This window comes from Macaca mulatta, chromosome 5 (genome assembly GCF_049350105.2).
Source record: "Macaca mulatta isolate MMU2019108-1 chromosome 5, T2T-MMU8v2.0, whole genome shotgun sequence".
Classification (NCBI taxonomy): domain Eukaryota; kingdom Metazoa; phylum Chordata; class Mammalia; order Primates; family Cercopithecidae; genus Macaca; species Macaca mulatta.
In genome coordinates this window covers 77,905,520-77,920,719 of record NC_133410.1, presented here as the reverse complement: position 1 = coordinate 77,920,719, position 15,200 = coordinate 77,905,520, and the positions used below count along the sequence as shown (strand labels likewise).

Genomic DNA, 15,200 nt, shown 5'->3' with positions numbered 1-15,200 from the left:
GACAGGAGTTGGTTTCTTTTTTTTCCCTTTTTGTTGCCCAGGCCGGAGTGCCGTGGCACGATCTCGGCTCACTGCAACCTCTGCCTCCCAAGTTCAAGCAATTCTCACACCTAGCCTCCTGAGTAGCTGGGATTACAGGCGTGTGCCACCATGCCCGGCTAATTTTTTGTATTTTTATTAGACATGGGGTTTCACCATGTTGGCCAGGCTGGTCTCGAACTCTTGACCTCAGGTGATCTGCCCACCTCAGCCTCCGAAAGCACTGGGATTACAGGCATGAGCCATCATGCCTGGCCTACCGTTGGTTTCTAACTTCTCTTTTTCTCCTGTATGATATAAGAGGCAAATACATAAAGCAATAATAATAAATCTATGTTAATGGATGCACAATATATAACAATGTAGTCTGTGACACTAACAAATAAGGAAAAGGATGGAGATGTGTTTACATGCTATTGAAGTGAAGTTGGTATTATTTAAAGTAGGCCATTGTAAGATGTTAATTTTTATCCTTAGGATAATCACTATGAAAAAACTAAAAGATATACAGAAAATGAAAGAAGAAGGAGATAAAAATCGTACACTACAAAAATCAGCTAACTGTGAAAAGAAAGCAGTAATGGAAGACTTAAAAAACAAAAATTATATAAGAAATACAGAAAACACCTAAGTAGCAAAAGCCACTCCTTTCTTAACAGTACTTACTTTAAATGTATGTGAATTTTAAATTAATGTGATTAATCTCCAACTAAAGGCAAAGATTGGCAAAATGAATCTTTAGAAAAGCATGTTCCAGATTTCTCAGTCCTTTTTTTTGAGACAGTCTTGTTCTGTCGCCCAGGCTGGAGTGCAGTGGCACAATCTTGGCTCACTGCAACCTCCGCCTCCCAGATTCAAGCAATTCTCTTGCCTCAGCCTTCCGAATAGGTGGGATTACAGGTGCAGGACACTACACCCAGTTAATTTTTGTATTTTAGTAGAGACAGAGTTTCACCATGTTGGCCAGGCTGGTCTTGAACTCCTGACTCAGGTGATCTGCCTGCCTTGGCCTCCCAAAGGGCTGGGATTACAGGCATGGGCCACTGTGCCTGGCCTTCTCAGGCTTCTTTTATAAGAGCACTAATGCCATTCAGGAAGGGAGAGCCCTCATGACCTAATTACCTCTCTAAGGCTCCACCTCTTAATGCCATCACCTTGGGGGGGATTAGGTTTCAACATATGAATTTCGGGGGAGGGGGGACACAAACATTCAGACCACAGCACCATCATTTAGTGGTTTTTAGGGAGGTTTCATTAGACAGGCATGATTGAATAAATCATTGGCCACTGGTGATTAACTCAATCTCTAGCCCCTCTCCCCTCGCCAGAGAGCAGGGAATAGTATTAAAAGTTCTAACCTCTTTATCACATGGTTAGTTCCTCTGACAACCAGCCCTCTTCCTAAAGCTACTAGGATCCCCTCCCCTAAGAATCATCTCATGAGCATACCAAAGGTACTTTTATCACCCAGCAAATTCCAAGTATGTCTGTGTCAGGAACTGGGGATGAAGATCAAATATATATTTCTTATTATCACAGTTCCAGAATATCTTTTATTCCTGTTTATAACTTCTATTTCTTTATTGCTATTCTCTTTTTGATCATACATTCATATCTTTTTAGCTCTTTAAGCATCTGTAAGATAGTTGTCTTAAAATCTTTGTCTAGTAAGTCTGACTTCTGGGCTTCCTCAAGTGCATTTTCTATCAGTATATTTTGTTCCTTTGAATGGACCATACTTTCTTTGTACGCCTTGTGATTTTTGTTGAAAACTAGACATTTGAATCCTGTAATGTGAACATTTCCTATAATGTGAACACATCCTATAATGAATCCTATAATGTGAACACATCCTATAATGTGAATCCTATAAAGTGTGACATTTGAATCCTATAATGTGGTAACTTTGGAAATAAGTTCTCCTCCTTTGCCAGGGTTTTGTTTTAATTGTTGTAGGCTGTCTTTGTACTGGGAATCATTCTGAGGTATAAGCTTTAAGGTCTTCTCACGTATTTTCTGAGCCTGCATCTTCCCCAGAGTAAATGCACTGGCTTTCTATATTTTCCCAAAAGTACAGTTGGTTTTGAATCTTTAAAAAAGGTTATAGCTCTGTTAAATCCTCTGATAGCTGCCTGAGCCAGTGGGGGTTCACACAATGGCAGCCAGTCTCTGTCCCTGTACATCCATGTTCAGAAGCAGCAATCTGTAATAAGAACACAGAACCCCAATATTTGGAGGAAAAGATCCTATTGTCCACCTTGGCTCCAGCAAGCTGTGTCAGAAATATAGGTTGTCAGCTGCCTATCATGGAGCTAGGGATTGAGTATGAACAACTACTACTGAACTGAGGGTTGAAATCAACTGATACTGCCATTTACCAGCCAAATTTTCACTTGGAAACTACAAGCATTCAATATTATCCAGAGTACTAAAACAGTCACTTCAGACAGTTCCTGCTAGTACAATCTTCGATTAGGTAGAGAGATGGATTTTTGGAGCTTCCTATTCCGCTATTTTTACTGATGTCTCATTAGTGGGGTTGGTTTATTTTTAAAGAGTTCTTCAATTAGGGTTTATTTGGAGTTTTCTTATAATTAAAGTTATGCATTACTGAGAAGGATACCACAGAGGTGATATGTCCTTCTCAGTACAACATACCAGGGATTACTTGATCACCTCCCAGCATATTTTACTGGTGATGTTAGACTTGATCATTTGCCTAAGACAGTATCTGCCTATAAACTTAGTATTTCCTCCTTTATAATTACTAAATATTTGGGGAAGAATTCTTTGAAATTATGCAATATCCTGTTTGTGTTTAAACTTTCAACCAATCGTTTTAGCATCCACCACTGGATCTTACCCATAGGAAATTACCACTGTTCTGATGGTGATTTTTCTATTTCTCTCATTTCATTTACATTTATTAATTAAAATTCTTCGGTAAAGGAGAGAGATTACTTCTTCCAAATTTGTTCATATATTAAGTTACTTATATTATTATGAACTTTTATATATTTCATTATTTGCTTTATAATCCAATCATATAATTATTGATTTTGTTGTTCAAGTTGTTCTAACTTTGGCCCTTGGAAGATCTTTCCATTTGACTCCTGGGACTTTTTTTTTTTTTTAAAGTACTTCCTTACCTACTGGCAACATAAGATGCTTCATATTCATATTATACTTTCCTAACACACACCGAAGGATCAAGCAGTTCACTAAGGAGCACTGATTCCTGTTATTAGAGAATAGTACTTATTTGTTTTTGTTTGTTTGTTTGTTTGAGATGGAGTTTCGCTCTTGTTGCCCAGGCTGGATGGAGTGCAATGGCACGATCTCGGCTCACTGCTACCTCCACCTCCCAGGTTCAAGTGATTCTCCTGCCTCAGCTTCTCAAGTAGCTGGGATTACAGGCATGTGTCACAATGCCTGGCTAATTCTGTATTTTTAGTAGACACGGGTTTCATCATGTTGGCCAGACTGGTTTGAAACTCCTGACCTCAGGTGATCCACCCACCTCGGCCTCCCAAAGTGCCTGGATTACAGGCGTGAGCCACTGCACCCTGCCTGAGAAAGATCTGATTGCTATATCTGCTCATTGCTCCCGAGTATTGCTGTTCTAACTCCATTCACTGGTGGGTTTTGGTTTTTATTTTTGTTTTGTAGAGACAGGGTCTTACTATGTTGCCCAGGCTGGTCTGTAACTCTTAGCCTCAAGCAATCTTCCCACCATAACCTCCCAAAGTCAGAGATTACAGGCATGAGCCACTGTGTCCAGTCCCAATTCACTGTTTTTTTTTTTTTTTTATTGTTAAAATGACCTTGCATTCCTGCAACCAATACCACTTAATCAAGATTTATTATTTCCTTAAATTGCTGGACTTAATTTGCTAATATTTCCTTAAAGATTTTGTGTTTACAGTCATGAAGGATATTTGTAGTACTCTGTTTTAGTGATATCTCTCTCTGGTTTTAGTATCAGGATAATACTGGTCTTGTAAAAATTATTTTAGAACTTAGAACAGGTTCATACATTTCCCAGCTTATTTTAGTTGTGAAGTAAGTTGGGAAATGTATGACCCTGTTCCAATTTCTAAAATAATTTGTTTAAGAGTAGTAATTAATTACTCACGAAATGATAGTTGCCTTTGACAGGCATCATGCTAGAAGGAAAATCATGGCCATCTTTTTATTGGCCTCTTATTGCTATATTCCACTTTAATCATACATAGCTTGATGAAGTTATATTGTACATTATTGGATAATTTTCTATTCAATCAAAGGCAAAATATTAAGAAAAAATAAAGTAATGATGTAATAAAATTCCACCTTACATAAAGGGAGTTTCAAAATGTTACTTAAAAATTAGTTTTGTTCTTTGTAAAACCTATCTGACAAGACAAATCTTTTTAGTTTTATTCTTATAATACTTCATTCAAAAATGTATAATTAACCCAAATGAATCACTGTACCTGTATGTTTCAATAGCTTGCATATCTTCTTCATCAAATTCATCTTCAGCTTCCTTCAGCTGTGCAAGAGTCATCTTTTCAAATGGTTTCACTAAAACAACATAAATTATAGATTATCAAATTGTTTAAAAATTTTTTTACTATACAATCAATGTCTAGAAAAAAACTGTCTTAGACAAAGGAGATCAACAGTATCTTTAAACAGCCGGGTGTGATGGAATCCCAGCACTTTGGTAGGTCAAGGTGGGCAGATCACTTGAGGTCAGAAGTTTGAGACCAACCTGGCCAACATGGTGAAACCCTCTCTCTACTAAAAATACAAAAATTAGTCAGGTGTGGTGGCAACACCTGTAATCCTAGCTACTCGGGAGGCTGAGGCAGGAGAATCACTTGAACTCAAATGACTGAGGTTGTAGTGAGCTGAGATCGCACCACTGCATTCCACCCTGGGCAACAAAGCGAGACTTGGTCTCAAAAAAACAAACAAACAAAAAAGAGTATCTTCAAACAAACATAAAGCAGCCAGCCACCAAAAAAAGGTATACATATTATAGAAAGTATAACATTAAAGTATTACTCCGTCAAAGTTCATAGAACTGACAGGCTACATTTAAAACTAGGTATGGGCTGGGCGCGGTGGCTCAAACCTGTAATCCCAGCACTTTGGGAGGCCGAGACGGGCGGATCACGAGGTCAGGAGATCGAGACCATCCTGGCTAACACGATGAAACCCCATCTCTACTGAAAAATACAAAAAAACTAGCCAGGCAAGGTGGCGGGCGCCTGTAGTCCCAGCTACTCGGGAGGCTGAGGCAGGAAAATGGCATAAACCTGGGAGGCGGAGCTTGCAGTGAGCCGAGATCCGGCCACTGCACTCCATCCAGCCTAGGTGACAGAGTGAGACTCCGTCCCCCACCTCAAAAAAACAAAAAAAACTAGGTATGAAAATCAATTAGATTTCATAAATTCAGATTTCCCTCAAGTACCTGGAAATCTTGATAAAGAAGACATACTATACATACTATAAAGAATGATAAAAATAGATGGTAATAAGATAGAGGGACAGGGTGGGAGAAGAAAGCTCCCTAGTTTATGCAACAGGCTATTTCAGCTCTGTTATTAACTAGTATGCGATTTTCGAAATGTGAAATTAGTCATTTTAGGTGTATACAAATACTGAAAGAATATAAATACTGAAAGTAGTTGGGGTTTATATTAAATGTTTTTGTTTTGTTTTGTTTTTTTGAGACAGAGTCTTGCTCTGTCACCCAGGCTGGAGTGCAGTGGCGCAATCTTGGCTCATTGCAAGCTCTGGCTCCTGGGTTCACGCCATTCTCCTGCCTCAGCCTCCCGAGTAGCTAGGACTACAGGCGCTCGCCACCATACCCTGCTAATTTTGTTTTTGTATTTTTAGTAGGGACTGAGTTTCACCGTGTTAGCCAGGATGGTCTCGATCTCCTGACCTCGTGATCCGCCCGCCTCCGCCTCCTGAAGTGCTGGGATTACAGGCGTCAGCCACCGCGCCCAGCCTATATTAAATGATTTCTAATGTCCTCTCTCCCACTATGTTCATGAAGTACCTTACTACTAACTTAACTGTATTATTCCCATCATCCAGCCCACCAAATCTACAACCATACCCATTGCTTCTTTCTGTAAACCTAAAACCATTTCTTCAATTTCATCTTTTGACTCTTCTTTAGGAGGAAGAATGCCAAAATCTCTTAAAATGTCATTCCATTCTGTATCTTCATTGGGATCCTACACAAAAAGGAAAGAAAAGAAAATTAACATGGTTGTACACTTTAATATGTATTTGGAAAATTCATTGACATGTAGCACTTAAGTGTTCAATTGTTCATGAGCTCTACAGTTAATTGGTTTTGGAGAATAAAGCAAAGTGACCTACTTTCTCCTACTTTCCAGCACTAATGGGATTATGTGCTCCATTGAAAACTTTAATAAAGTATCAATTTAGAATACATATATAGAATATTAAGGAAGTATCTCCTAAGTCATGGAAAATTTGCTGAAGACTGCATTGGGCAAAACCAATTCACATCATACACAAATACAGTTTGGTTTCCTTTTCTACGTAAGCATTCGAGACCATCAGATGAACTTCCTTTTTTTTTTTTTTTTTTCTGAGACAGAGTCTTGCTCTGTCACCCAAGCTGGAATGCAGTGGCATGATCTTGGCTCACTTGCAACCTCCACCTCCTGGGTTCAAGTAATTCTCATGCCTCGGCCTCCTGAGTAGCAGTCTTGCTCCACCAAGCCTAGCTAATTTTTGTATTTTTACAGGGTTTCCCTATGTTGCTTCAGCTAGTCTTGAACTCCTGGCCTCAAGTGATCCTCCCTCCTCAGTCTTCCAAACTGCTGGGATTATCTTTGCTAATTTTAAAATTGGGTTGTTTTCTTACTACTGTTATTTGAGTTCCATATATATTTTAAGTAGTAATGCCATGTCAAGTGTATTGCTTGCAAATATTTTTTCCCAATATATAGATTGTCTCTTCACTTTGCTAACTGTTTCCTTTGCTGTGCAGAAGTTTTTTAGTTCGATATAATCTTGTCTATTTTTGCTTTGTTGCCTGAGCTTGGGGGATTAAATCCAAAAATTCACTGCTTAGACCAGTAGTGTGTAGTTTTTCCCCTGTGTTTTCTTCTTGTATAATATTTTCACAATTTCAGGTCTTATATTTAGGTCTTTAATCAATTTTTAGTTGATTTTTATAGATGGAGTGGGATAAGGGTCCAATTTCATTCTTCTGTATGTGAATATCTTCTTTCCCAAAACCAATTATTGAAGAGACTGTCCCTTCCCCCATTGTGTGTTCTTGTCCCCTTTGCCAAAAATCAATTGACTGTAAATGTATGAGTTCATTTTTGAGTTCTCCATTGGTCAATGTCTATTTTATGCCAGTACCATGCTGTTTTGATTACAATGGCTTTGCAATATAGTTTGAAGTCAGGTAATGTGATGCCTCTAGTTTTCTTCTTTATGCTCAAGATTGTCTTAGCTATTCAGAGTTTCTTGTGGTGCCATATGGATTTTAGAACTGCTTTTTCTACTTCCGTACAAAAGGGCAAATTGGAATCTTGGATAAGGATTATATGGAATCTGCAGATTGCTTTGGGTAATATGAACACTTTAACAATAATTTTTCCAATCCATGAACATGGAATATCTTCCTATTTATTTGAGTCTTCTTCAATCTCTTTCATCAATATTTTATCATTTTCAGTCTACAGATTTTTCACATCCTTCTTTAAGGAGTATTTAAATCCTAAGTATTTACTTTTTTGTAAATATTATAAATGGGATTATTTCCTCAATTTATTTCTCTGATAGTTCATTGTTAGTATACAGAAATGCTACTAGTTTTTTGTTGTTTTTGTTTTGTTTAGCTTTGTGTTTTGTTTTTTGAGATGGAGTCTCGCTCTATTGCCCAGGCTGGAGTGGAGTGGTGCAAACTCAGCTCACGGCAACCTCTGCCTCCTGGGTTCAAGCAATTCTCCTGTCTCAGCCTCCCCAGTAGCTGGAACTACAGGTGCCTACCACCTCACCCGGCTAATTTTGTATTTTTAGTAGAGATGAGGTTTCACCATGTCGGCCAGGCTGGTCTTAAACTCCTGGCTTCAAGTGAGTCACCCACCTCAGCCTCCCAAAGTGCTGGGATTATAGGTATGAGCCACCATGCCTGGCCAGAAATGCTACTAGTTTTTATATTGATTTGGTATCTTGCAACTTTACTGTATCCATTTATTAGTCCTAACAGTATTTTGGTGGGGACTTTAGGGTTTTATATATACAAGATTACATCATAAGCAAACAGCAACAATTTCACTATTTCCTTTCCTGTTTGGATGCCTTTATTTATTTCTCTTGCTTAATTGCTCTGGCAAAGACCTCTGGTACTATATTGAATAGAAGTAGTGAGAATGGGCACCCTTGTCTAAGAAATAAAGCTTTCAACCTTACCATTGAATATAATATCATCGGTAGGCTTGTCATATATGCCTTTATTGTGTTGAGGTATATTCCTTCTATACCTAATTTGTTGCAAGTTTTTATCATGAAAGGATATTAAATTTGGTTGAATGCTTTTTCTGCATCTAACAAGATTATCATATGATTTTTGTCCATAATTCTTTTAATGTGGTGTGTCACATATGTAGATTTGCATATGCTGAAACATCCTTGCATCAACAGGATAAATTCCACTTAATTGTGGTACATTATTCTTTTAATGTGCTGTTGACTTCAGTTTGCTAGTATTTTGTTGGGGATTTTTACATCTGTGTTCTTCAGAGATAATGGCTTGTAATTTTCTTTTCTTGTAATGTCCAGGTCTGGCTTTGATGTCAAAGTAATGTTGATCTCATTAAAAAGATTTAGGGCCGGGTGCAGTGGCTCATGCCTGTAATCCCAGCACCTTAGGAGGCCGAGGTGGGCAGATCACCTGAAGTCAGGAGTTCGAGACCAGCCTGGCCAACATGGTGAAACCCTGTCTCTACTAAAAATACAAAAATTAGCTAGGCACAGTGGCAGGCACCTGTAATACCAGCTACTCGAGAGACTGAGGCAAGAGAATCACTTGAACCCAGGAGGAGGAGGTTGCAGTGAGCCGAGATCGCACCATTGCACTCCAGCCTGGGAGACAAAGTGAGACACTGTCACAAAAAAAGCCAACAACAACAACAACAACAAAAAACATTTAGAAGTATTCCTTTTCTATTTTTGGAAGAGTTTAAGAAGGATTGGTATTAGTTCTCCTTGAAATGTTTGGTCGAATTTACTGGTGAAGCCATCAGGTCCTGGACTTTTCTTTGATGGGAGACTTTATTTTTTATTCAATCTCCTTATTTGTTATTGGTCTGTTTAGATTCTGTATTTCTTCTTGATCCACTGTTGGTAGGCTCTATGTGTCTAGGGATTTATCCAATTCTTCTAGGTTATCCAATCCATTGGCATGTAACTGTTCATATTAATGTCTTACGATGCTTTGTATTTCTGTGGTACCAGCTGTAAGGTCTCCTCTTTTGTTTCTGATTTTATTTGAGTCTTCTTTATTCTTAGTATTGGTAAGGTTTTGTTGATTTTATATTTTCAAAAAAACAAAGATTTTGTTGATTTTTTCTATTGTTTTTCTAGTCTTTATTTCATTTATTTCTGCTGTTTGTTATTTCTATCCTTCTGATAACTGTAAGCTTAGTTTGTTCTTTTTTGTTGTTGGCATTTATTGCTATGCATTTCCCTCTTAAATCTGCTTTTGCTGCCTTCCATAGGTTTTGTTGTAGTTCCATTTTTGTTTTCCTCAATATATTTTAAAATTTCTCTTCTAATTTCTTCTTTGACCCATTGGTTGTTCAGTAGCATGTTGTTTAATTTTCACATGTTTGTTAATTTTCTAAGATTTCCCGTTATTCATTTCTATAATAGAAAATCTGTACTCATAAAATGATAGCCCCTCATTCTCTCCTCTTCCAAACTCCAGGAAACCATTGTTCTATGTTCTACTTTCTACCATGTATTTGACTATTCTATGTACTTCATGCAAGTGGAACCATACAATAATTGTCCTTTTGTGACTGGCTTATTTCGCTTAGCATGTTTTCAAGGTTCAACTACGTTGTAGCACGTAGCAGAATTCCATTCTTTTTTAAGGTTGAATAACATTCCATTGTACATATATACCACATTTTGTTTATTCATCCATCAATGGACATTTGGGTAGTTTTCACTTTTCATTGTTAGGAATAAAGCTGTTGTAAAAATGGGTATACAAATATCTGTTTAAGTCCTTATGTCCTTACTTTCAATTCTTTTGGGTATATACCTGGAAGGAGAATTACTGGATCATATGTTATCTGTTTAATTTGGAAGGAAATTACCAGTTTTCTACAGCAGTTGCACAGTTTTACATTCCTACCAGCAATGCAAAAGGGTTCTAATTTGTCTACATCCTTATCAACAGTTTTGTTATTGTCAATCTTTTCTATCGTAAACATTCTAATGGGTGTGAAGTAGATTGTGGTTTTGAGCTGCATCCCCCTCATGATTAGTGATGTTAAGCATCTTTTCATGTGCTTATTGGCTATTTATAGATCTTCTTTTAAGAAATGTCTATTCAAGTTTGGCTGAGTCCATTTTGTACTCTATAACAAAATATCTTAGACGGTAAATTATAAAGAACAGAAATTTATTTTTCACTGTTCTGGAGGCTGGGAAATCTAAGATTATGGCACTGTCAAGTTCATTGTCCAGTGAGGGTCTGATCTCGTCTTTCAAGATGGTACTTTGAACACTGTGTCTTCCATAGGAGAGAAACACTGTGTCCTCACATGGCAAAAGACAGGATAGTTAAAAAAAAAAAAAAAAAAAAAAAGGGACAAACTCTCTCTAACAAGCCCTTTTATAAGGGTATCTAATCTCATTTACAAGGAAGGAGACGAATGGCCTAATCACCTCTTAAGGGCCCCACCTCCTAATACAATCACATTGGAAACACCTGAATTTTGGAGGCGACACAAACTATAGAAAAATCTTTTGCCCATTTTTATATTGGGTTGTCTTTTTGTTGTTGAATTTTAGGAAGTCTTTATATTTTCTGGATATTATTCTCTCATCAAATATATGATCAGCCAATATTTTCTATTCTGTGGGTTGTCTTTTTTTTTTTTTTTTGAGATGAAGTCTCGGTCTATTGCCCAGGATGGAGTACAGTGGAGCAATCTCGGCTCATTGCGAATTCCGTTTCCTGGGTTTAAACGATTCTCCTACCTCAGCCTCCTGAGTAGCTAGGATTACAGATGCCCACCACTACACCCAGCTAATTTTTGTATTTTTAGTAGAGATTGGGTTTCACCATGTTGGCCAGGTTGGTCTCAAACTCCTGACCTCAATGATCCACCTGCCTCAGCCTCCCAAAGTGCTGGGATTACAGGTTTGAGCCACCGCACCTCACTACTTATCTTTTCACTCTCTTGATAATGTCCTCTGAAGCAAAAAAAAAAAAAAAAAAGCTTTAAATTTGGTAAAGTACAATTTATTTATTTCTTTTGTTACCTGTGCTTTTGGTGTCATAACCAAGAAATTACTGTCAAACTCAATGTCATGAGTCTATCTTATGTTTCCTTTTAAGAGATTTCTACCTTTAGCTATAGGACTTTGATGTAGTTTGAGTAAATTTTTGTATACAGTTATGAAAGAAAAATAAATCTTAGGATCCCCAAATCAGTAAGCCAAGGGAAAAGTCAAGTTGGGAACTATGTCAAGCAAATCTGCCTCTCATTTTATTCCTAAATAAAATAGCTACAAAGACAAAAAGCTACACACCTCCCTCACAATTTGCCCAAAAGGAAATTCCTTGTGGACAAAGGACAGACTGGAACTGAAAATCATCCCTCTCAGACTCACCTGAGACAAATGCATATGTGACTGCTTCCTCTGCTCTGCTGTTTATGTAAAAATGCAGATTCGCTGAGCCAGACTAAATTGTGTATTCAGTGAAAAGCTAATCAAGGACTCAAAAGAATCAAGGACTCTCTTATCTACTTCTGACCTGAAACCCCCTCTTCAACTTGTCCTGCCTTACTATACCAAATCAATGTACATCTTACACATATTGAGAATGATGTCTCCCATCTCCCTAACATATATAAATGCAAGCTGTACCCCAACCACATTGGACGCATGTCATCAGGACCTCTTAACACTGTGTCACGGGTACATCCTTAACGTTGGCAAAATAAACTTTCTAAGTCAACTGAAACCTGTTTCAGATATTTCAGATTCACAAAGTCTAAGATAAGGTTCCAGTTTACCCAGCACCATTTATTGAAAAAAAATTAACTATTGCCCACTTAATGGTCTTAGCACTCTTGTTAAAAATTTTTTGAAAAGATGTGTGGGTTTATTTCAAGGCTTTCTATTCTACTCTTGTCTGTTTTATAGTTTTCAGTATTTATAAGTACAGTTGTTTTTGTTGTTATTGTTGTTGTTGTTTTTTGAGACAGAGTCTCGCTCTGTCGCCCAGGCTGGAGTGCAGTGGCGGCTCACTGCAAGCTCCACCTCCTGGGTTCATGACATTCTCCTGCCTCAGCCTCCCGAGTAGCTGGGACTACAGGTGCCCGCCACCATGCCCAGCTAATTTTTTGTATTTTTTTTTAGTAGAGACAGGGTTTCACCGTGTTAGCCAGGATGGTCTCAATCTCCTGACTTGTGATCCACCCGCCTCGGCCTCCCAGAGTGCTGGGATTACAGGCACTGTGCCTGGCCAGTCTGGTTGTTTTATAACCTATTTCTGACCATTCTGTTATCTAAAAATCTCTGTAACTCTGTTTTTCTTGGTTCATGGTCTCACGGTGGCTTATTTCCTTGTGTGCTTGGTTACCTTTGACTGATTTCTGCTTTCTGTCCTCGAAAACTTATTGATGGGAATTCCTTAAAGCCTACACTAAACACATCTTCCTCTATAGAGGATTTATATTTTTTTTCTTCCAGGTATTTGAGGGCACTATAATATATAACGAATTCACAGTTTAAGGTTGCTGGACTACCCAACAATACGACTCAGGTTACAAATCCATATGAGAGCTGTCTTGGGCTGAAATGTTTTTTGACAGGGTTTAATCCTTTTCATTTTCTCCTCTGTTCCACTAAGCACCAAGATATCCTTCCCTAAATTCTCCTAGACATGTGTTTACCGCCGGTTCACCCTCCTACTCATCTCCCATCCTTTGATGAACCAAACCCTTTGGTTCCACCTCAAATAATTTTCTATCATTCTGACTTCTTAGCTGGGACAGACTCCTGTAATAAAAGACAGATTAACAAGAGAAAAATCCTGTTTATTAGTATGTATACTTCATGGATACATTGGAGATACCAGGGAAAATGAGTGTATCTCAAAGAGGTTGCTTAGAATTCAGACTTAAATAACATGTTTAGCTGGAAAAAAAAAAAGGGTATGTGGGAAGCAAGTGATGGGGAGGAAACCAGGAAAAGCAGAGTGTATTAAAAGTAAGCTTTGCTAGCCAGGCATTGTAGTCCCAGCTCTTTGTCCCATTATCCCAAGATTATAGGTTGGGTCCCAACTCAAGCCTGTAATCCCAGCACTTTGAGAGGCCAAAGCAGGCAGATCTTTTGAGGTCAGGAGTCCGAGACTAGCCTGGCGAACGTGTTGAAACCCTGTGTCTACTAAAAATACAAAAAGTGGCCAGGCGTGGTGGTGCACTCCTGTAGCATATATAAATGCAAGCTGTACTCCAACCACGTTGGACGCATGTCATCAGGACCTCTTAAGGCTGTGTCATGGGTACATCCTTAACCTTGGCAAAATAAACTTTCTAAGTCAACTGAAACCTGTTTCAGATATTTCAGATTCACAAAGTCTAAGATAAGGTTCCAACTTCATTCTTTTGCATGTGGATATCCAGTTTACCCAGCACAATTTATTGAAAAAAAAATTAACTGTTGCCCATTTAATGGTCTTAGCACTGTTGTTAAAAACTTTTTGAAAAGATGTGTGGGTTTATTTCAAGGCTTTCTATTCTACAAAAACTAGTAGGTTTTCTGTTCTTATCATTTTTTAAGGTAGTGGAGGAGGACAAATTGAATTACACTTGGGCTAACGTTGCTGGTCTATTTCTTAAGTCAAAAATAGTATGCAGCAGTAAGATTTCTATGATTCTGGTGTGAAATACAATACGCAGCAACTCTTTTAACGTTTTCTCCAGCGACAGACACAAGTCTTAAAGGCTGAAAAAATGGCGTTTTCCTAGAGGATTTTTCTCAAAACTAGACAGAGAAGCACGCAAAATTTAGCACTTTTCAAGAACAAATGTTAGAGCCTAATTCCTGTGTTCGCCCTCCCCATTTGTGTCTCTTGGCTTCGGGCCCAGCTGGAGACCCACTGGGTGTTCCAGGGTCGCCCGGCGAGTCCCTACCCTCACCTGCATGATGTGCTGCTCTGCCCCTCAAGAGCCCGCGTCGTCCTGTAGCTGGCGAGGCGCCACGGATTGAGACCCGCAGCCTCCTCCAGGCAGGAAGCGCGCCCGCTTCAGGCCCGGCGGTTTCGAGTGCCCGCCGGAAGAGGCAGAGGCGAACAAGGACTTGTTACGCTTGTGCGGACGAGGTAGCTTGGTTGCCAGGCAATGCAGAGGCCTAACACAGGGGATGGTCGTGGGTACTGACGCCCCAGAGCCTGGAGCCTCTGTCCCAAGCACTGCCTTTCCCGTTCGCTGTGTAGTGCTGGTGTGGACATTCCTGTCAACTTTTCCCTCCATCACCACCACTGAATCAACCGATTGTTTCAGAGCCTCTGGCACCCTTCAAACCGAGTCCTGTCTTCATGGAGAAATAACAAACTCCTGGAACGGAGAACCTTTATTCAGAGGAGGCATTCTTAACCTGGAATCCATAGACTATATATATTTTTTTGTTTTGAGACAGGGTCTTACTCTGTCGCACCGGCTGGAGTGAAGTGGTGCAAACACTGCTCACTGCAGCCTCCACCTCCAAGGCTCAAGCAATCCTCCTGTATAAGCGTCCCAAGTAGCTGGGATCACAGATGCATGTGCCATCATACCCAGATAATTTTTTTTTAATTTTTTTTGTAGAGACAGTGGTCTCACATGTTGCCTAGGCTGGTTTCAAATTCCTGGGCTCAAGTGATCCTC

At 39.0% G+C, this 15,200-nt stretch overlaps 1 protein-coding gene across 1 annotated transcript in view; it reads right to left on the bottom strand.

Annotated features, from left to right (window-relative positions):
* PDCL2 (phosducin like 2) overlaps positions 1-14,616 on the bottom strand; it is a 34,398-nt gene extending 19,782 nt beyond the window's left edge. The window contains exons 1-3 of the mRNA XM_001087954.5: positions 14,475-14,616; positions 6,155-6,275; positions 4,515-4,605 (exon numbers count right to left, since the gene is read on the bottom strand). Of these exons, the coding sequence (XP_001087954.1) occupies positions 4,515-4,605; positions 6,155-6,275; positions 14,475-14,480 (218 nt within the window). The 5' untranslated portion in view covers positions 14,481-14,616. The remainder of the gene's footprint in view (positions 1-4,514; positions 4,606-6,154; positions 6,276-14,474) is intronic.
* Between the last annotated feature and the right edge of the window lie 584 nt (positions 14,617-15,200).